The sequence below is a fragment of the Pelodiscus sinensis genome, chromosome 4 (assembly GCF_052426305.1).
Source record: "Pelodiscus sinensis isolate ZL-2025 chromosome 4, ASM5242630v1, whole genome shotgun sequence".
In the NCBI taxonomy this organism is placed as follows: domain Eukaryota; kingdom Metazoa; phylum Chordata; order Testudines; family Trionychidae; genus Pelodiscus; species Pelodiscus sinensis.
Genome location: NC_143055.1, coordinates 134,266,575 through 134,288,384, shown reverse-complemented (window position 1 = coordinate 134,288,384; position 21,810 = coordinate 134,266,575). Strand labels below are relative to the sequence as shown.

General features: G+C 43.8%; 1 protein-coding gene and 1 long non-coding RNA gene across 18 annotated transcripts in view; one reads left to right on the top strand and one right to left on the bottom strand.

Annotated features, from left to right (window-relative positions):
* Positions 1–21,810, bottom strand: part of LOC112546581 (uncharacterized) — a 186,780-nt gene that overhangs the window by 31,347 nt on the left and 133,623 nt on the right. The gene's annotated exons all lie outside the window — the stretch shown is intronic.
* Positions 1–21,810, top strand: part of ADGRL3 (adhesion G protein-coupled receptor L3) — a 630,261-nt gene that overhangs the window by 599,596 nt on the left and 8,855 nt on the right. For 14 of the 17 annotated variants that reach the window (XM_075929233.2, XM_089778187.1, XM_089778186.1 and 11 more), the window contains one exon: positions 3,814–6,167. The exons of 2 other annotated variants lie outside the window; for them this stretch is intronic. In XM_075929233.2, coding sequence (XP_075785348.2) covers positions 3,814–4,616 — 803 coding nt within the window. In that variant the 3' untranslated portion in view covers positions 4,617–6,167. Of the gene's footprint in view, positions 1–1,412; positions 1,465–3,813; positions 6,168–21,810 lie in introns of those variants that run through there. One more of the 17 variants, XM_089778188.1, reaches the window with a different exon arrangement.

Genomic DNA, 21,810 nt, shown 5'->3' with positions numbered 1-21,810 from the left:
TGATAATCTATTGAGTCGATAGCACATTTGGTAAATATCCATTCAGTTCCACATCAACATGACTTCAGAGTGCTTTCCACGCACTACAGAGTGTCACCATATTTGAGTTTCTCGTGACTAGGATTAAATGCTTGCAGCATGGTAAACAGCATCTTCTAATTAACTCCGTCTCAAACTCTAATGTAGACAAGGCAGTGGTTACTTGCACCTCTCTCTAAAATGTTCAGTGTTGGCCAGCGTCAGAGACAGAGTATTGGGCTGAATGGACCCCCTGACCGATGCAGTGTAGCAAGTTCTATGTTCCAGTGTATGCTAGCATACTTCCAGTTGACACCACCTTCTCCGCACTAGACTTTTCTAATGCGTTAGCTTCCCCCCACAAAGGTAGAGTTGAGCCCTGATGGTGGGAATCCGCCTTCATGAGTTTTTGACTTCGAGGAAGCTGGGTATAGAGCATTTGTAGAGTACATGCTCTAAGGGTCCCAGTCTGCACTCTGCACTGTCTCAGAACAGATGTTTGCCATTAGGATCCAAAGCTCATTGAAACCAAGAGAAGGCCTTAGAAGTCAAAGGTGAAACTCTCTATTCCTTCCATGGGATGGATTCAGCCATAAGGTAGTAATTGAGAATCTGGGGAGGTGGGGGGGAGTTGCTGAAGCATACAGGTTGCCATAATTTGGCCCTGACACAGGCTTTCACTGGATAGGCTGAAGAATCAGTTTGAGTCTCGTATCAAAGATGGGTGTTTTACAAACACTTTTGTGAATGAGATAATGTAAGTGAGATGTGCCACAAACCAGGAAACTGGACGTTAATACTTCATCCTCATCTTTGGAGTGTTTGGTTCAAAAACAAACTCAATAAATAAATGCTTCATTGCAAAAGTTTGAAAATGCCAGTGCCCCTCGGTGAGCAAATTCCCATAGTAACAAAACGATGCGTGCAAAAGATGGAAGACACAACATTTGAGCAAGGAAATGGGTTTCAGTTTCAACTGCTGGGGTGATAATAACTAACAGTAAGTAAATACATGCATTCTAATGACATTAAAAGTGTCTATCTTTCTGAGTGGAGGGGTTGCCAATTTAAACTTTATATTTTAAAAGAGTGCAACAAAAATCAAGAATAAAACATTTGGAAATGTAAACTGGCATGGGAAAAGTTTTTAAATAAATCATTTTTAAAAGTAACATGTTTATTATTGTGCTTAAAACTTTGTTCCTGTCTGAAATGTCGATATTTTAACCTGAAATAAACCATGTAAGAGATTCATGTATTCTGGGCAGTGGAAATTATTTCTGTTAACTCTTTTTTCTGCATATCATCAATTTGCTTTTTACTCATGTTTCTCCTATTGTCACTGTAAGCTTACTTGTTGTTTTTTCTTTCCTTTTCTTCATGCTGTCGTTTAGAGCCCTACAGAGAGACAAGTATGGGAGTAAAGCTAAACATTGCATATCAAATGTAATTTTTTTTAGTTCACTTTTATTGCATCACATATAGATGATGTAGTTATTAAAAATAGTTCATCTCACAAAATTCTGAAAACCAAAGAATAAAAGCCATATGGATTAATATATATAGCTATATATATATATTGATACAGATTAGATTCTTTTTATTGTCTGTTTCTTTTTTTGTGTCTTTTATGCAACATAGGTTCTGAGTCTCATGTAATTGTGTGTGTGTGTGTGTGTGTGTGTTGCATTGTTTTTAAATTGAACATTTTGATTTGCAAAGTCATAAACCTTTTATCATTTTATATGGCGTATTTCATTATGAAACTTACTCTGTGTCAAATGCAATTGCATCGACTTTATTTTCCTACAGAATCTTCCCGTTTCCAATTCTATGCATTGTCAGCAGAAATAACAAGCAATGTCTCAATGCATAAATTACTCAGCCATGACCATTGAGCAGACACTGTAGTATCAATCACTCATTACATACAGTCCTTTACAAATACTTGCTTTTTATTTTCCTTAACGTTCTGAATCATTTACGGAGACCTTCGACCATGAAAATAAATGGCTTTGTTCTATGTCTGTGATGGGTAGTTTATTTTAGGCATAACTTTCCTTGTTGGTTTGAAATACATGATACCACAATCTACAATGGGCACCAGGAATCCAAAACAGGAGTGAGAGATTTGGGATATTTCACTCAAAGAAAGACCAAAGTCTTCAGTAGTGCTTTCTTGTCTTAGATAGATGTACTGATGGTAGTGCATCACAGACATAGACTGAATCCTGTATTTTCAGAAGGTACATTAGCAGTGTATTAAGGGTTTTCCTTGCTGATGTGAATGATCATTAATCCTTGTTTTTAACAAAGAACTGCTCTAATCCATCCCTGTTGGTTCAATGTTTTAGCAGAAACTGCATGCGCTGAGAAAAAATATGGAAAGCTTCTCATGTTGGGTGTTCATTCTAATGGTTACAGTTGACATTAGCATGATAGCTTAACATGCCAAGACCTGACTCTTCTCTCACTTACACTGGATTTACTGCCCTGGCTTCAAAACAGTTTATTCTTCATCAGCCCTGGTATAAGTGAGTGAAGATTCAAGCCCCAGATGTGATTCACATTGCCAGTCGGTTTATGGAAAACGTATACAGTTAATTAAATAGTTTCAATAAAACCTACTCATTCCCAGAAGCACCGGCGCCGTGTCTGCCATTATGTCAGTGTTTCTTCCTGAGGTAGGTCAGAAGTGCTACCATTAGGATATGATTTCAAAATGGCAGGCCACGTTATAACTGGCTGACTCGTGCACATGGGTGTTATGTGACTAACTACCCAAGCGGCCATGATGAAAATGCATCCCATCAAATCTGGAGAGCCCACAACCTTTACAACAGGTACTGTCCCAGTTATCGAACGTAGCTATCTAATGGAAAATTAGTAATAAAAACTCTTATCCCTGGTATATGAGTACAATACAAAGTTCATAGGACAGCGTCATGAAAACAATTTTGGGCATGCCCCTTCTAACAGAAGGGGTGAGATATCTATATTTTTTCTAAATATGTCTCCAACACAGAAAATGATTTTAAAAATCACAGATTCACAAGCTAGAGAGGGCTGGGGACTAGACTTGATGACCTCTCAAGGTCCCTTCCCGTTCTATGATTCTAGTCACCATGGATCAAAAATTATATCCATCCAACTATCCCACTGAGTCAAGGAGAGCCACATAGGTGAAAGGGAAATAAGAATTCTCCCCCCCCCCCCCCATGATCTCACGTATGTAATCAGTTTACTAAACCATGCTTTGGGAATGGGATAGCTACATTGCAAATACAGGTTCTCCACTTATATAAATTGTCATCTTTCCATTGAAATCAGTGGTGCTAGGACAGTTTATATCAGCTGAACATCTCCCCTGTAGACTTCACAGTTCTAAGAAACATACAAAACAAGCTGAGAGAGCAGTTGGGAACAGTTATGTGTGGTATAAACAGGAGCTATTTGGAGAGGGTCTGGACCTTCTTATTAGCTACTGTCAAATCAAGTGCAAACCCTGATACCATCATTTTCAGTGGAAAAACCTTAATCAGATAAGCTAGAGCTCTTGTTCCCATGTAAAATACGATTGAGCCTTTTGGTTTATTTCATGATGCTACTGTTATCAAACCCAATCTATTTTTTTTTTCATTTTTTAAAATTTTGTTTGAGCTCTATTTTTACTCAGCTGCTGTGTTAGCATAGCCACACAGTGCAGCACTGCTAAAGAAAGTGTGATGATTGCGCAAGTCCTGTGGGAATGTCCTGTTTTGCCCAAGTCACCCTCTCTTATGTGATGTTTTTCAGAGGGGCTTCTGAACAATGCCAGGGATACAAGTGTCATGGATACTCTACCACTGAATGGTAACCACGGCAACAGCTACAGCATCGCCAGCGGCGAGTACCTGAGCAACTGTGTGCAAATCATTGACCGTGGGTATAATAACCACAATGAGACTGCCCTAGAGAAAAAGATCCTGAAGGAACTCACGTCCAACTACATCCCTTCCTATCTGAATAACCATGAGCGCGCCAGTGAACAGAACAGGAACCTGGTGAACAAACTCGTCAACAACATCGGCAGCGCAACTGAAGACGACGCCATCGTGCTTGACGATGCCACCTCCTTCAACCACGAGGAGAGCCTGGGCCTGGAACTCATCCACGAAGAGTCCGACGCCCCCTTGCTGCCGCCGAGGGTTTATTCTGCCGAGAACCACCAGCCGCACCACTACACCAGGAGACGGATCCCGCAAGACAACAGTGAGAGCTTTTTCCCCTTGCTAACCAACGAGCACACAGAAGACCACCAGTCACCCAACAGGGATTCTCTGTATACCAGTATGCCTGTGCTCGCGGGCATGCCTGTCACAGAAAGCGTTACCACCAGCACCCAGACCGACCCACCCGCAGCCAAAAGTGGTGATGCCGACGATGTGTACTACAAAAGCATGCCAAATCTAGGCTCCAGAAATCACGTTCATCAGCTACACACTTACTACCAGCTAGGACGAGGCAGCAGTGATGGTTTTATAGTCCCACCGAGCAAAGATGGGACTTCCCCTGAGGAGAGTTCCAAAGGACCTGCTCATTTGGTTACGAGTCTATAGAAGATTAAGCAAAAAATTAAAACAATGTCCCCTCCCTTTCCTCCCTAACACTTGGTTTACTGTTCTGAGTTAATACAAGCAGTGGTAATATTGTGCGTACTCCTAAATCTTCGTGCTGTTCTAAAAACACAAACGGTCAGACTTTTTTTTTTAACTGGAATTTTTAGGCCGCTGGGGGGAGCATAATAAATGATGAAATTCCACCCCTTTCCTCTCCTCCCTCACTCAGACAGACTTCATTATGTTAATGAAAGAGATACACTAGATAATGGCACACTTCGTGGCCTTCTCGAATTATGCTGTGTTTGTTTAAACATCCTTGATGCTCTGTTGCTATTATTACTGAGGACCTGATTTAAAAACACAAACAAAAAAAAAAAAAAGGCCAACACGTGCATTTGAAACTAGTAGCGATGATGCATCTCGGTGGGAGTGCTGCACAAAGAACAAACAACAACAAAAAATAGCAAAACTGTTTATTATGAATCTGTATCACATAATGGTTTTTGGTCACTCACAACTTGATTTAACTGCAGCGCACATTGCTGCGGGAGCAAACAAAACAAAATAATGAAATGGAAGGGAATTCTAGAATTATATATGCTACGCGCATATTTTATGTTTTGCTGTATTAACTGATGATAAAACAAACTAATGGCAGAGAAAAATTGAACAATTTCTATGTAATGTACAGATACTAGCATTGCACATATAGTCTGCTTTTTGTTCCTCCAGAACTTGCGTCCCTGTTAATGTAGTGGAAAAAAAAAAGAACTTTTTTTGTTGTGCTGGTCTTGCAAATTTGTCTACCAGTAGGAGCAAGATTTTTCATAAATCTTTTTTTGCCATTATTTTCTTTTTAAACAAATCACCGGGCATAAAAACAAACAGAAAGCAAACACAAAAAAAGTAACTTTCTAAAGCTCATTTTCTAATAATGTGACCGCAAATTCTTTTTGACCAACGGAATTTTCTTTTTTTCACTCTCTCTTTCTTCAGTCGGTGTATTGCCAACAGAAATTTTGCAGATTAGAGCAGGACAAACTTTGTGTTTACAGTGCACAACTGATATTATTCATACTAATTTGAAGCATATTTGGCAAGCCGTCCCTCACCCAGGTAATAGGCACGGTACTAGAAGCCAAGAGATCTCTTATAGTTATAGTTGGGCTTCTGCATGTGAAAACAATATCCCTGTAGGAGTTAAGAGTCTTCAGGCCTCAGTCTGGTTCCCAATCTAGGCACTTGTACTGCAGTGGTTTAAAAAGAAATTTGACTGTCTTATAGCAAGAATTGAAAACCAACTCTTGAAGTGATTGAAAAAAGTCCTCTGTTCATTATTTTCCTGACAGGAAATTTATTTATTTGACAGGATTTGAAGTAGTAATATAGGCTTTCCGGAGGTAAATTAGCAGCACAGATTATAATTTTTTTTTAATTTATGATCCATTTTGTATGGTCTCAAAGTTGAATGACCTCATTACTAATATTTGTTGTAAAAGTGAAACTTGTTTGCCAACCAATAAACAACTGATTAAGATTTAGAAGATACTGTATGTACTGTACAATTCATCTTGCTCTTCATTTTTCTCTCCCGTGCTTTCTTCAGTACAAGTGCAGGGCCAAGGAAACGAACCCTAGATGAATAACTTAAGCACAAAATTATGTAGCTATGGCTGACTGGGAGGGTCTGGGAAACCAAGCTTAGGTGTACATTGTCTTGGGGCAGGGATGAGATGAATCAAACCTGCTTTTCAGCAGGTTACTATAGAGGTGTAGTGGGTTTCTACTGCATAAATTAGCTATGACATGAAGATTATATGAGTACAGTATTTCATATGTTGTACCTTTTTATCACTGTGATATCCATCTTTTTTTTTGTTTTGTTTATTTGGTTCTTTTGATGTTAAAATCTGTTGGTATATGGCAAAGAGTAAAACAAGTCCACCTTGGGTTTCCCTAGCAGCTGTTTGTGGACCAGTGAGAATCAAGATATCTAAAAAAGAATCTTTAGATACTCTGAACTCTTCCTCAGTTGTCATTTGAGACCTCCAGTTTCCAATAGGCACTGAATGGTCCCTCAGAATATTTAACTGGGAAGACACATTTACATTACTTTCCCAATCTGAGGGTCCTTCTTTATTTGTGTGGCTTGCTAGTGTATAGCCATACCAAACTCCTCCAACTCACCTTGAGATTCTTTGTATTCTTTAAATAGAGAGGAAGAGTCTTAATTATCCCAGAGACAGAATATGTAATTGAGAAAAATCAACAAAATAGAACAGAAAGATCGACAACAAAAATAAGTGCCTCGGGGCACACGGATACTGAACATGAAGCAACTCGGAGGCTAATTTTCACAGAGCCTCTGTCTATTGATCTATCGAGGCCTGCTCCTGCTTCCATGCAAATTTGTGGTAAAACTCCTAGGCTGTGTCCAGACTCCATGCCTCCGTCGACGGAGGCATGTAGATTAGCCAGATCGGAAGAGGGAAATGAAGCCGCGATTAAAATAATCGCGGCTTCATTTAAATTTAAATGGCTGCCCCGATCTGCCGATCAGCTGTTTGTCGGCAGATCGGGAGAGTCTGGACGCGATGCCCCGACAAAGAAGCCTTTCTTCATCGACACAGGTAAACCTGGTTTCACGAGGCTTACCTGTGTCGATGAAGAAAGGCTTCTTTGTCGGGGCATCGCGTCCAGACTCTCCCGATCTGCCGACAAACAGCTGATCGGCAGATCGGGGCAGCCATTTAAATTTAAATGAAGCCGCGATTATTTTAATCGCGGCTTCATTTCCCTCTTCCGATCTGGCTAATCTACATGCCTCCGTCGACGGAGGCATGGAGTCTGGACACAGCCCTAGTAACTTCAGTGAGGGAAAGTGGCCCTGGAGTGGATAGGTGACATCTCCATTGTTCTGTGCTTGCCTTGTTTGAAGACCAAAAAGTGTTGGCCGCACAATTATTGATGATGGGCCACATTCTAGTATGCTTTACTCACAGCGAGTAGTGCTTTATTTTAGGAATAATGCCGCTGAAGCCAGGATAGAATCTGGCCCTGAGAAATCACAAATAATACCACACCGCAAAGTACTAGTTAATTTGGTGGCTTCTCCTGACCACCAATTCAGACAAGCAAATACGTGCTGAAGGGAGCCTCATGTTTTGACTGCAGGAGGTAACCACTGGGTGCTGTAAGATGGGGAACACCTTCAACCTGTCTTCTCTCTTGGTCATGATGCTTCCAGGCTGATGTCCCACAACCTGCTGCCATTTTTATTCTTATGGCACCCGTGTGAGGAAACAGATGGCCTGCTCTCGATTCATGCATGCAAAGACCATTCCAGATTCTCCAAGGGCATAACTGCCGGTGCAGTGAATCAAGATTCCCAAACTGCTTGTCGAGGGACACAGCAGAATTAAGTGTATGCAGACGGTGAGATCTTTCATGGTCAATGTTGTCATAAGAAAAGGTCAGTGCTTCATAAAGGTGGCAATTATTGGTGTGCCTGATGTTGAACAAGACCTCACTTACAGTTGATGCATTGTTGAATCAATGTATCCTAGTGAAAATGTTACCCTTGAGATGTTGGTACGGTCTCTTCCACTTCCCATTTACTGAGGAGTCAGTAGTCTTCCTTCCCATCCATTTTCCCTCCCACCCACCCAAGCCAAGTGCTCTCTCAACAGTCTGGGTGCAGGAGACACCTTTCATTTCACACCCGTCTTTTTTTGTCCCATGCAAATCTTGTGCCATGGGATCCTTTCTTCTTGTGCCATACAGACACTGATACGGTTGAATCACAACATTGAAGGGATGAAGATTCCTTGTTCTGTTCACTCCCTCTGGGGCATCTGGCATTGGCCGCTGTCAGCAGACAGGACACTGGGCTAGATAGGCCTTTGGTCTGAGCCAGTCTGGCCATTCTTATATTAGGGATAAAAATGCCATTTATGTTAATTCAGTGAATCCAACATAGTTTTAAAGGAATTACACAAAGATAGGGCTGGAAGGGACTTTCCTTCCCTGAGCACAGAGGCAGAACTAAGTTAATCTAGACAATCCCTGGCGGGTGTTTGTCCAAAGTGTTGTTAAAAACCTCCAGAAATGGGGATTCCACAACCTAGTCCGGTGCTTAACCATCCAGTTAGCAAGCTTTTTCTAATATCTATCTCACCTGTACCTTTCATACTGCAGATTAAGCCTGTTAGACTAGACCTACCCCTAGTGGACAGGGAACACGACTGATCACCATCCTCCTTAAGACAGCCTTTAATATAGTTGAAGACTTACCAGGTTTTCTCCCCCATTTTTAAGCCTCTGTTCCTTAGTTTTGTTTCTAGCCCTTCCATTTAAGGCACAGTCCCATGTTTTGTCAACCACTTGGACAATGTGCTGACCTCTAGCCTCAGCAGAGTGGTTCTCACGATGACACAGGGCAATCCAATTTTAACTGAGGTGCAACGTGGCGACGGCATCCACCTAATCTGCAGTATGTGAAATGGAAGTCGGAAGTTCACAAATGTAGCCCGTGGTGTCTGAAATTTGGGGCACGTAGCTGTGAGAAATTCAAAGCTTCTAAGTGTTTTCAAATTATCAGAATATTTCTAATGCAAAAAAGCATTTTGGAGGCACAGCAGATAAGATAACTGAAGTGTGTGCATGTAGCAGTGTGCACGCGCATGCATGCCGATGAGAAAGATGGAGCAGTTAGCCTCTGTAAAGGCTCTAAAATCATGGCTAAAGATTAGTTTATATTGTAACGTGCTCAGAACATTCCAGACCAGAAAGCTTCAGGGATGAAATGTTCATGCTTCTCCTAGACTGAAAGGAATTTTATTTTCCCAGGGTCTGAAAAATGTCATCTGCCTTTTTGCTGTACCAGTGTTTCTTAAACTTTTTAAGACTGAGGAACACCAAACAATAATCTTTTTTTATGAGAAACACCAAGGGGGAAGTTATTGAGGAAAAAAATTGTCGCCTGCCCCTTTAAGGGTGGCCATTTTTAATTCTGTTGTTCTCCGCAGCACACCTCTGACTGCCTTGCGACACACCGGTGTGCCACGGAACACAGTTTAAGAAACACTGCTGTACAGGGAAATGAAATAATAAATGTATCTTTCCAGCCCAAAAATCTTAATCACACTTAAAGAAAAGGAGGGGGTGAGTCTTCAACAAAACAAATTGAAATGTGAAAGGTGGTAAATGGACGGATGCACCCACTTTTTGAAACTTTTCCTCTAAAGTTTGGTTCCTAAATCCACTAGGTTCCGGAATATGTAGCCTGATTTTCAACAGTGGCGGAATTTAGTGGGTGCTGCTGACTGCTCCATGCCTTTGAAAACAAGGCCACTTATTTAGGCACCTAACTTCAGCCATCCTCTTTGGAAAATCTGGTCTGCAATCCACACCTGGGGTATGTACTTTGCCAGGAATAGGGGTAGAATATAGATAATTATATGATGTTTATGTTGGTTAGGGATGCATCTAAAATCACAGCCGATGGTGGGTAAGCTGAATTCCCCAGGCATGGGCCTGGGAGGTACTGTGACTCAGAGACCCAGTTTTCCCACTTGCTCCTTGTAACTTTCTGCTGGGCTGCATGTTAATGATCATTTCTCTCCCTGGCCCACCCACCTTTGCTGAGGGGGAAGCAATTCATAGATAGCACTTTCTTCTGCGTGCTTTATGTGGACATGTTGCAGACGTAAGCGATGGGTAATTGAAGTGACAGTTCGCTGGACACTCACCAAGGTTTCAGCAGTTTAATGAAGCCCTACTGTCTATAGGCTGACTGCAGATTTTCTCTGCCTGCCCTGATCGCCATCAAGGCTGTGCAGGGACAAATTGTGTTAGAGTGATTGTGAATATCTTGTTGCAAGGCACAAAGCAAAATCTTTCCCCAAGAAAACTACAGGGATAGCAGGGAGAGAATAAAATTGGAGTCGGTGTGAGAAGAATCACAGCTCAGGCAATTTTAGCTGCATTCTGGAACATGCCATAACTGCGAGACCCTTAACAAGCGAAAGCAAACCAGCAGCTCTCAGTTAGCTGATGTGCTGCTATTACCCTGTCAATCCAGCCAAACCGCGGGACTAAACAATCACAAACAAGCCACCGGCTACAAAGGCCGAGCTCCTCAAGGTATTTAATGATCTAACTCCTGTTAATTGCAATGAGAGTCGCGCATGCCTTTGAGGAGCTGAGCCAAAATGCACAACGTCCTCATGGGTCTGCTGGTGGGTTAGACGATGCCACAGAGAGGCCTGGTGTGATAGAGGCTAGTAGGGTATGGTGTGTTCTGAGCAGGATGGGGCAGGTAAGTGAACCTACCCATCCATCCAAGAATGTATTGAGCACATCCGGTCTCACAAGGCGAGGTCCTTGACTGGATGGGCGTCCATCTCGTGGCTGCAGAGCCTAGCCAGGGCCAGCTAAACAAATGCAAACATTGTTAATCCGGGAAAGTCCCTGCCCTTCTTGTTCCTTTCACAAAAGGGGGGGAAAGAGACAGCTAAATGCAAAAAGGCTTGTGCTTCACAAGTAAACAGCAGCCATCTCAACTACAAGTGGAAGGTTAGTTGAGGCCAGCTTCCTGGTGTAGCTCTGACAAACCCTCACACTTCCATTGTCATGTAGCCATACTTGGTTTCCTGCTAACAGGCCAGAATTCTGTGAGGGAAGGGGGAAAGAGGTAAGAGAGATGGTTTTAAGGGGCCAACACAGGCCACAGCAAAGCTTAGAGCAGCCTTGGGGTGTCTCTAAATGATATGCCTCACTGTGGAAGAGCCACTTAGAAGCCAGAGCTGCTGGATCAGTAGTATTCAGCAGGGCTATGGTCACACCCCCTCGTCCTGCAGCCAGGAAGGGGCAGAGGTATATTCTTGTCTACACCGGACCTATGCCGCTGGGCAAAGATAGCTGTCCACAGATAGCTGTATTAACTGGCTTTCAGCACTCCAAAGCCGGGGGGGCTGGGCACCAGGATCTGTCCCTAAATAATGTATCTTGCAGCTGCTTAAGTAAGAATTGTGCGGCTACATAACGTTACTGGGAAGTGAACTGCACCTCCAGTTTGAATGGGGCACCTTAACAGAGCAGCCACACCGAGTTTTGTGCCTCGTGAGCAGAACAGCAAACACAACACAGAATGGCTTGCAGTCTTCCACAAGCAACCAGAACAAAAAGATCCCTTACTTTCCTAAAGACCTGGCTTCGGAGACCCTCAGAGCACACCAGGCTGAACAGCGATCCTCCATGACAACGGGGGCAATCTCCTATTTATTTTTAGCCATTTAACCTTGGTTAATGACCCTCGTAGGGTTCCTTCTATGTTTTGTTGGTCTCCAAGGTGCCACAGGACGCCTCATTCTTGTAGGGTTGAAATGTTCTATTCATACACACAGAAGAGTCGGGCAGTCTCTAATTTGAACCCCTCGTGGCAAAGAAATTGGAATCAGATAAAAATCGGTGCTCAACAAAACAAGAGAAGACGATTTCCTCTGCATTATGGTTTTAAGTCTTTGAAGTGGAGATTAGCGGGGGCGTAATTTACGATAGTTCTGTGAAAACTGCAAGCTGTTGACCATTCATGATGGGGAACCACACTCAGGTCAATGTACTGTGAGAGCAGTTGGTCTGGGATCAAAAGATCTAGCGCGTTGCATACTCCAGCGGTAGGCAGGGAGCAGGCGCCCGAGCTGGTGTGACAGCCTCATGCCACTGAAGTCAGTGGAAGTCACATTTGCTCACACTAGCTGGTTGTGTATTTCAAAACTGCTCCATTGCAAATATTTGGTGCAAATGTGAAGCTTTCTGCGTGCACGGCGGGCCTTCTGATACAGTAAGGACTATGCCTGTGGCTATCCCTGTGACTTAGCCCAGAGATTGGAATCAGAGAAGTGCTGTAAAATGGCTCTGTGTAATCGTGAGTCGTACGGAAAAGGGTAAAAAAAAAGTCACAAAGCAACTGCTAACATGCTCAGGAAAGGTGCTCTTTAATGCTATGTCTAGACTATGTTCTATTTTCAAAAGAGGATATGCATATTCCGTGGGAATCTGCAAATCTTCTTCTGATCTCACTTTCGAAAGCAGATCTTTTGAAAGTGAAAGCAGTCTTGGGGGTGGGGGAGTTGGGGAAAAAAACCTTCTCTTCCTTAAAAAATGAGGTTTACACGGTTTTTCGAAAAAGGGTTTTTTCCTGGAAAAACCATGTCCAGACTACTTTCACTTTCAAAGATCCGTTTTCAAAAGTGAGATCGGAAGAAGATATTCAAATTCCCACGGAATTTGCATATCCTCTTTCAAAAATAGAACATAGTTTAGACATACCCTAAGCTGTCAGACACAGGCATCACACCATGGTTATGACTTTTTATTTGTAAGCTAAGGAAAATCTGGAAGGACAGGAAAAAAATAAAAGAGAAGGCTGGCAAAGGCCTCTCCCTTGGCCCTCCTCTTTTCTTACCTCTCACCAACACCAGCTACGGAGCTGAAAACAGTGTTTGTTTCCCTGCATGGTTTGTCATCGTTCATTTGGTTCTTCTTTCCAGTAGAGCCAGATGGAGCAGCACACTTTTATAGCCTCTCTTGCCTTCACCCTCATTGTACACCAGGGAGTAGACAGCCAGCTAGAAGCCAAACCCAAGCAAGAATAGGACCGAAGTGTGGAATAATGCATGCAAGGCGCACAACTCAGAAGATGTTACACAGAGTATAGGGAGAAAGCAGCTTATTGTGATTTTGGTGATGGTTGGCTATCAGGGCAGGTTCAAACACATCTGGGACCTCTTCCAAAACCATTCACTTGTTCCCAGAGCTCCCTCCTCTCTGCCCTGGATTGCTCTGCCGTGCCAGCTCGGGGGTGACGGGGAGAGAATAGTGAAGGGTGTGTGTTTCTGGGGAGTAGACATTGGGTGACACTGACCTGTTAGAAAGAGAATGACAGCTGGTGCCGCAGACACGTGATCCCCAGAGGGTTTGAGTTACAAACCCAGAAGCCTTACAATGCAGCATTAACTGTTATGCTAGCATTTCAGCCTCTTCCAGCTGTGCCAAGGCCACCCAATGTGGCACCCCGAATCGTACCGGTGTCTGAAAAGAGCCAGGCGCCCTCTGCGGTTTCTTCCCCCCCAGGAGGAGCAATAAGCAGTCTGATGTGCATTCAACACAACACGAAGCCGGTGTCTGCGTTGTTATGAACATTCTGAGAAGTCGCAGGAATTCTGAGGTTGGAAAATGCTGCATAGTAGCCATGGAGTAATAAAGAGGAATACGCACTGCACAGGACACAATGACTGAAGTTCAGAAAAAAGAAACCAGCAAGCTACCACTGAGGATGAAGAAATTGGAAGGAATTTTGCTTCTACCTTCTGGTTGGTTCATCAGACACAACTAATAATCATTTTCAGTAGTCAGTAGGCCACATAGAATAATTTACATATATAATCTGATTGGTTCACATTACTCCCATTATCGCTGGTCTTTGGTCAAGCAAACAATTGGCTCTTACTCACTTGCCAAACAAAGGTTCTTTAATCGAGAATCACAATTTCCTGCTTAACTGTAACAAAAGTATATCTTGGGACTCTCCACAACTGGAAAAAACTGGAAGGAAAAAGCAGCTATAAAGTTTGTTTGGCAAGTTGTAAGAACATATGGATGAGCAACAAAACAGCATGTATCGTATATGATGTTTATGTTCTATTTAACATGGCAACAGTGTGACAAGCCAAGTTAGTTTTAATTTGGAAATCTTCTGTTTCCAACTGGAATAGCTATCACAGGTGCTGGCTATGTAGCAATTATATGATTCATGTACACGTGTCAGCTGGTGACATGCTGACCCCCACAACAGGCCAACAAAATTGCAGTTTGCTTGGGTTTCTTTTCCTCTGTGTATATTCTTTTTCCGTCTCTCTTCCTTAAATGCTCTGTACAATCACATGTAAAACATCCAAGCGCAAACCTCAATTAAAAACATTCCATAAAGATGAAGCAGCAGGACAGTGACGTTACTATCAGCTAGAAGCCAAGGATTGCTATTTTGATGATTTTTTTTTTAAAGAAAGCTCACGCATCCCCCATTGTGTTCAATTGATATGCACACTAACTCGTAGGGAAATGTAAATCTGAATAGGCCCATTCAAATTGCTGAGGTGCAGATCTGGCTGTCAACATACTTGTTGAGAGCCGAATCAGTAGTTAAAAAGGATGTTATCCCCACAAGAAGATCATCTCCCTTTGCTTTGATGGGTTGGCCCTCCTACAAATAAGCTGGCCCTGGGAAACAATGGAAGAGATGGGATTTTTGTCCTTGTGCTGTCCGGTATTTGTGCCGTCTCTGTGTGGTAACACTAGCTTTCTCCCTGGCTGTGTGCAGCAGGGGTAACGTAGTATTATATGGAGGTCTGTGACTGTGAGGAAAGCTACGGAATGCCAAGAAAGTAACATTATTTTGACCTTCACATCTCTAGATGACCAGTTGTCATAGCATGCCAGCTGTAATCAACCGCATGTTACTGTACAACTCTGGAAAGGTTATTACCAACAGCAGGATATGTCATGGGTAAACTATGGCTGTAATAACGCTGTCTCCAGTCACCTACCTCCGAGGCATCTACTTCAGCGTTTAATTTGGATCCCAATAGCAGAAAATCTAAATGGCTGCTTCCAAATGCAGCAAGACGGTAACACGCTCTGAAGGCCTCGTATAATAGTTACAATTAAGATCTCACCTACTTCGATGGCTCTGAAACATCTTTGCCTTCGCCAACCTTGTGGGGAGAGTATCAAGAGAGAACCACCCGAGTGTTAATCAATCCAACAAAAGACTGATGGAAGTTTTGACCAAATCATCTACACAACAACAACAAGAAGCCTGGTACATCAATTAAAATCCACCCCCTTTCTAGTAGTGGGGGAGGGGGGAAGGGATGAGTCCTTTGGCTATAGCTGATTCCTGCTGTGCTTATTTTTGTCTGGCTTGAATGTGCCAAGAACATTGATGCCGGTACCTTCAGTTTCGCATCCATTTCAGTCACCTGCCAGAGCCAGCTCTAAAGAAGCACACATACGCTCAGGGGCTGGTCTGAGAAAACTAACAAGATTAAATAAAACAGGGTGGAATGAATACTCCAACACCCGACAATCCACAACCTCTGCTGCAGAAGAACAGAGGCCCAGCCGTTTCTGTTGAACTCCATGCACGTGAGTTCTTTGCGAGGGAAGAAAGTCAATGACCAGGGCTCGGTGAATTATTTTCAGCAAATAGTGCGTTGGCTGGAAAATGCATTTTCCTGGCTACTGAAACTCCTCATGAATTGTGTGAATTAAGTTAAGTGAATACTTTCAGCCAAAAACATGATGCTTGTAAGTCAATGTCATTCATTTTGACCATACGTCAAGATACCAGATTGCCTTTGATTAAAAAAAGCTAGCTAAATTTCCAGACAAACACAGATGGTTTTATAAGTCCAAATGTGAAGCAACCCGCCCGGAAAAACATGTTTTGGGGTTCAAGATTTTTTGTTTGTTTCAGTACAAATAAAATGTTTTTATTTTTGTTTTTTCCATTTTAGTGAGAAACCCCCCCCCCAAAAAAAAACAAATTTCATTTAGAATTTTGAAATTTTTTCCAAATATTTTGGTCCTGCCCCACCCAAATCAAAATGCAATCGTCAGCTCAGCCCTGACCGTGCTATTTGTTCCACATGTTGGATGCTCTAACAGCAACAAAGTGGGCCATGAAATCTGAGATGCACTTGATACAACAAATGTTCATCTTCCCTCCTCCCCCACAGAAAAGGGTGCCCCGCTCTCGCAGGGAATGCAGCCCCAAAGGTCCATTTTGGGCAGTGATGTGCTTCTAAGAAAGCAGCAAAACAACCTGTTAGCTCTTTGCTTTCAGTTTCCAGCCTCCATTGTGAAAATTATTATGGGGCTGCCCCTGCCAACAGGTATTGCCACCCAGGGGGTTGAGAGAGACGGTATTCCCAGATGGGCGGACTGGAAAATAATTGCGCACATGCACCTCTGTGCTGTGGAAACTCTGTTAGCATTTTATGAAACATGCAACTCAAATGAAGCAGAGTGACCACAGTGAATTCGTAGTCGAATTGGCAGTTTTTTACCTAAGAATCCTCAGAAGAACACAAGAACAGCCAGACTGGGTCAGACCAAAGGTCCCTCCAGCCAGTGTCCTGTCTGTCGACAGTGGCCAATACCAGATGTCCCAGGAGGGAACACAACAGGGAATCCTCACGTGATCCCTCCTCTGTCACCCACTTCCAGACAAACAGAGGCTAGGGACACCATTCCTACCCATCCTGGCTAAGAGCCATTGATGGACCTAACCTCCAGGAATCTATCTAGCTCTTTTTTGAACCCTGTTAAAGTCCTAGCCTTCACCGCATCCTTTGGCAAGGAGTTCCACAGGTTGACTGTGCACTGAGTGAAGAAAACCTTCCATTTGTTAATCATTTTATACACGTGCTTAAAACCTTTCCCTCTGAGCACCAAACACTTTACATGAGGAATTCAGCATCCCCTCAGGAAACGGAGGCCCTGAAGGTTGTGACAAAGTGTGGCAACGGCACAACCAGGAGCTCTGTGCCCTCCTGGCCTAGATGGATGTAACCTCCTTGTTAGCTTTACTGATAATGAATCAGTTAGATCTGATGTTCAAGAGACCAGCACTATGGTTGAAAACAGTGAGAATTTTTCCCCGTGTCCAGACAGACCTATGATGTACTCTGCTTGCTCTAATGGGCCTCTCTTGGAGCCCAAGAACTAATCAGGAATACGTCTGTCCCATTGTGCTACAGACTGATGAAAAGTGTGTCCTTCACCAGCTCCCAGAAGACAGTGTTAACTTTCTCCAATTGTCTCTTTGTAGGTTGGTAATATCCACCCCTGAACATGGACAGAGATCCAGCCAATACTCAGCAGGGCTGTACACGACAAGACTAGTTGAGTGGTTTAACCATGTGGCATTAATTCCCTAGACAGTTTATTGGGGTTCAGCTGCCTGACCTCTCTTCTCCCCTCTGTATCTGTGCATTTCATCACTCCATCATCTTTGGCCTTACTGCCTCTTCTTTTCTGCAGGACAGACTAGTCCCTGGCTATGCAAACCCACGGCAACTTCCTGTATTCCTAATATGCAGTACAAGTGTGCCTACGGAACTGGTCTGAAGCTTACCAAATGAAATTCTTATAAGGACAATGGTAGAGCGGTTCCACGTAAGTTAATTAGCGAAGCCTGCATGCCGAATAGCTTTAGATTCACATACTGAATATCTAATCTCCAAGCTTTTTTGTATCCGTATTGAAAGCTAGCTACCTAATCTGTGTCCCTGAGAGAATGCCTTGAGGAACTATATCAAATGTCACAGAATGATGTATTATGCCCACTGCATTTCCTTTATCCTTTCATCTGGCTAGCCAAGCTCAGAAGAATAATTCAGGTTAATTCACACTGGCTAGTTATTAGCAAGCCCGTTCCATCAGTTATGTCACCTTCTGTTTCTGTAGATGCTGACGACGAGATGTCTGTAGTAAGCATCCAATGAAACAGCACAGAATTCAATAGACTCACTTGCATCTGTGGGTGTTGGAGAAGACTCTGGAAATGTTCCAAGTATGGGTGCTAACCAGACATCAGGGCAGTTCATTCGTTCTATGCATCCGCTCAAAAAATCTCCAGGCTTTCCCTTTTCGAGCCTTTTGGGGGCCTCATCTCTCCCCAGGGAAAGTCACTGTTTCTGCTTTCCTTCTGCTGGGCCTCTGGCATGCTGTGCTGAATTGCACTGGGTGCCTGAGGAGTGGAACATCTTCCAGTAGTTCATCTTGAGCCTATTTACTGCCTCGTAACCTCGGCTTCCTCATTAACTATGATTGCATTAAGCTGTGAGTTACTCTTATGCATACGTGAAGTCTGCAGCAAAGTAGCTATGAGCCATTTCATCTGTCACCCTGACATCTGTTGTTTGCTCTTCGTGCCTGGGAAATCCACAACCTAAATTTTGTTTAGTCATCTCCACTGCCTCTGCTGTGCCCGCAGGCTTCCTCCTTCTCTTTCTCTGCCTTTGCTCTTACCTCCTCCTGTCTCCTTGCACATCCTCTTCTTTCCCCTGGTCACTTCCCTTTTGTCCCACGGCACCGAGTCTTTCTTTTTGCTCTAAATACAGTAGACTTCTGATAATCCGGAACCTATGGGACCTAGGTGGTGCCGGATTATCAGATATGCCGGACTATCAGGAGGTACTATAAGCTGGTTATATATATACTGTATACATTATATACTGTATATAAAGTGTTCTTAACCCTTTTTATTGTACATACTGTAGACAGTATACTGTAATGTTTTAGTTTTTTTAAGTCTTTTTTACCATTTTTGCTCAGTTCAGCTGCTGCCGCTGTTACCTTGTGACTCATTTTTTGCCAAAGCTCACTCACTAGGCTCTTGCCATTTTGATGCCGGACTATCAGGAGTGCCGGACTATTGGATGCCGGACTATTGGAGTTTTACTGTCATTTGAAACTGTCTGCTTTGCTAATTGCTCTTGCAATTGGCTGGGTGTGGAAATGAAACAGCCTGGCCTATAAATTCCCTCACATCCCCCACAGATGGCTAAGTCCAGTTAATACATCAGTTCAGTATGGCTAAAGATGACTCAGTGGCCTGTTAGAACCCTTCTGTCTGACTTTCTGAGAGCAGGCTTCTAATTAAAACAGGCTAAAAATAACTCTCTGTATTGATCTCCTATCAAATGGAGAATCACTAGATCAATTCTTACCCTGATGCTTGCAGGTGGAAGGAATTATGGATTCTCTAAAGCAGTGTTTCCAACCTCTCCTCAGTGCTAGAGATGTTTTGTTTAGTGCACATCAGCGAAAGGGCCGCAGCATTTTAGGAATAAGGTTCTCTGCCCAGCCACTCAGTCAGCTGTACTTTGGGAATTTGCCTTTGATGTTTTCATCCGACCTCTCTGTGTGTAGATCACAATCTCGACAAATACTTTTTTCTGAAAGGTTGCTCCAGAACGCTGCTTGTAAGCCTTCCCCCCAGAATTATAGTACTCCGCCTCTAAAAACCAGAGAAAGCAAAGCCGGCCGCTGCCTCAGGCAAAGAGCACAAATCAGTCCACCTTGGTTTTGCCTGGTTCTATTCCAGACTGCCTCTGAACGTACCGACCAGGAAACCTTGTTCCTAAAGCGATAACTTGCAATTCCAACACAACCCTCCACACACCCTGGTGGGTTACAAGTCTTCCTGACATTCAGCTTCTCAGGGTTCCAATTGCCTCCGTCAGGTTTTAGACAATACCTCTATTCTCTTTAAAAACAAACTCGTTTATTTTCACCCTTTCTGGGTCTCAGCTGATATATTACAGGGTTGTCCATTTTACTTGCTTGAGTTATCAAAGAATTGTGGCGCTTCCTTTCTCATGTTCCTTCCCTCTCCTGTATTTAATCGTAGGTCTAGCTTATTCTTTTAGCATCAATGCTGCCTTTACTGCCATTGCTCTTCCTTTCTGCCTCTGTAGACTCAGAGATTGATGGCAAAAAGGCACTGCTGCCCTACACGGGATCTTAACCTAAGCCCTTTGAAATGCTGGCCATGGAGACTGCGTATCTATGGCGAGGGTCATGTGTGCACAGTCCCAAGAATTAAAAATGAATAAATGAAATCAGGCAGGAAAAACAGTCGCCTGTCAGTGAAACGCATGTAAATCTAGAATGACTCCACTAAGCTCATGGGCGTTCCTTTGGATTTGTGTGATTAAAAACCCCACGGACACTAGAAAAACAAACAAACCGGGAAGTCAAGTCAGCACTAGCTGAACGTTCATCTGTTGAAGTGACAAGAGACTCCAGGTAAGTGGTATTTTGGTTTGATCCTATGGGCTAAGGAGGCCACGCCCCTTTAGCCCGACTGGGCATGCTCCAGCTGGAAACCAGGTATAAAAGGGAACAGCTCAGCTCAGCTGGGGGCTGACCACCAAGGAGACAGGGTGTATGTTGCAGACTCTAGCCCAGGAGCTGCTGAAGACCTAGGCTGAGACCTGGGCAGATATCCTGGTACCTGCAGACCTCCAAAAGAAGTTGGCGCCCTGGTAGCGGCACAGGCCAAAGCACAAGGAGGTGCCTGCATCTCTACGTTGGGAGACACGGTAGGAAGCGGCCCAGAGGCACTTGACAGTGGACCCGTTGTAGAACCAGGTATCAATCCCCACGGACTCAGTGGGAAGCATACTTGCCCCTGACAGGGCCATGGGCTAGGACCCAGTGAAATAGGGCCCCCCCACTGTGGCTGTCACTAGCTATGGGGGGAGGCCTGCCCCCCAAACCAGCCAGTAGGACAGACACCACCCCAGAAAGAGGGCAGCCACCGGGCCACACAACCTTGAGGAAAAGAGCAGCCATTTTTGACTTGCCATTGAGCCACACAGCCCCGTTGACTCCGGCCCCTAGGCTACACCATCCTGAGACAAAAGGGTGATTGCTCAGACTTAGTTGTGGACCTAGAGAAACCCTGCCTCCCTCCCCCCCCCCCATACACACACAAAGGGACAGGGCACGCTTGCCATGCAACAGACCTCAACAAGTCTTCGCTTTTACTACACAGTGTAATGTGTAGGTCATAGGACGGGCCTGCCGAGCACAAGGATTTCAAGTCTGCCTGCGTGCTTATATTTAATCGTCGCAAGCTTGGACATCAACATCAGCATCCCCAAAGGGTTGACCCACCTGGTCTTGTGAGGGACCAGTTCGGCAGCAAAAAAAAAAAGCCACTTAATAATCGCTGATTTCACGACCAACCCAGCATTTCAACACGAAGACATGGATCAATCTCATTAGCTGGAACAGCCAGGATATTTTTATTCGATTTCACTCAGAAGGGGGTAAAAGTAAAGCCCTAGTACAGATTCAGCCTCTTAGGTCTTGGACTCCCTTCTCTGGCAACGTCTGTGGTCTGGCAGGGCCGGAGATGGCCATGGATCCCCCAGGGCCAGGACAGAGACAGGGCCGGAGATGGCCATGGAAAATCTCTTATTCAGGACAGGTCAGGTCCCAAGGGTGCCGGACCAGGGAGGCTGAGCCTGTAGCTTACAATTAAAATAAGGTCCAGCCTATTCTAGCATTATCAGAAGCTTGTGACTTCCCACGCCACTTGATCATTCTGTTC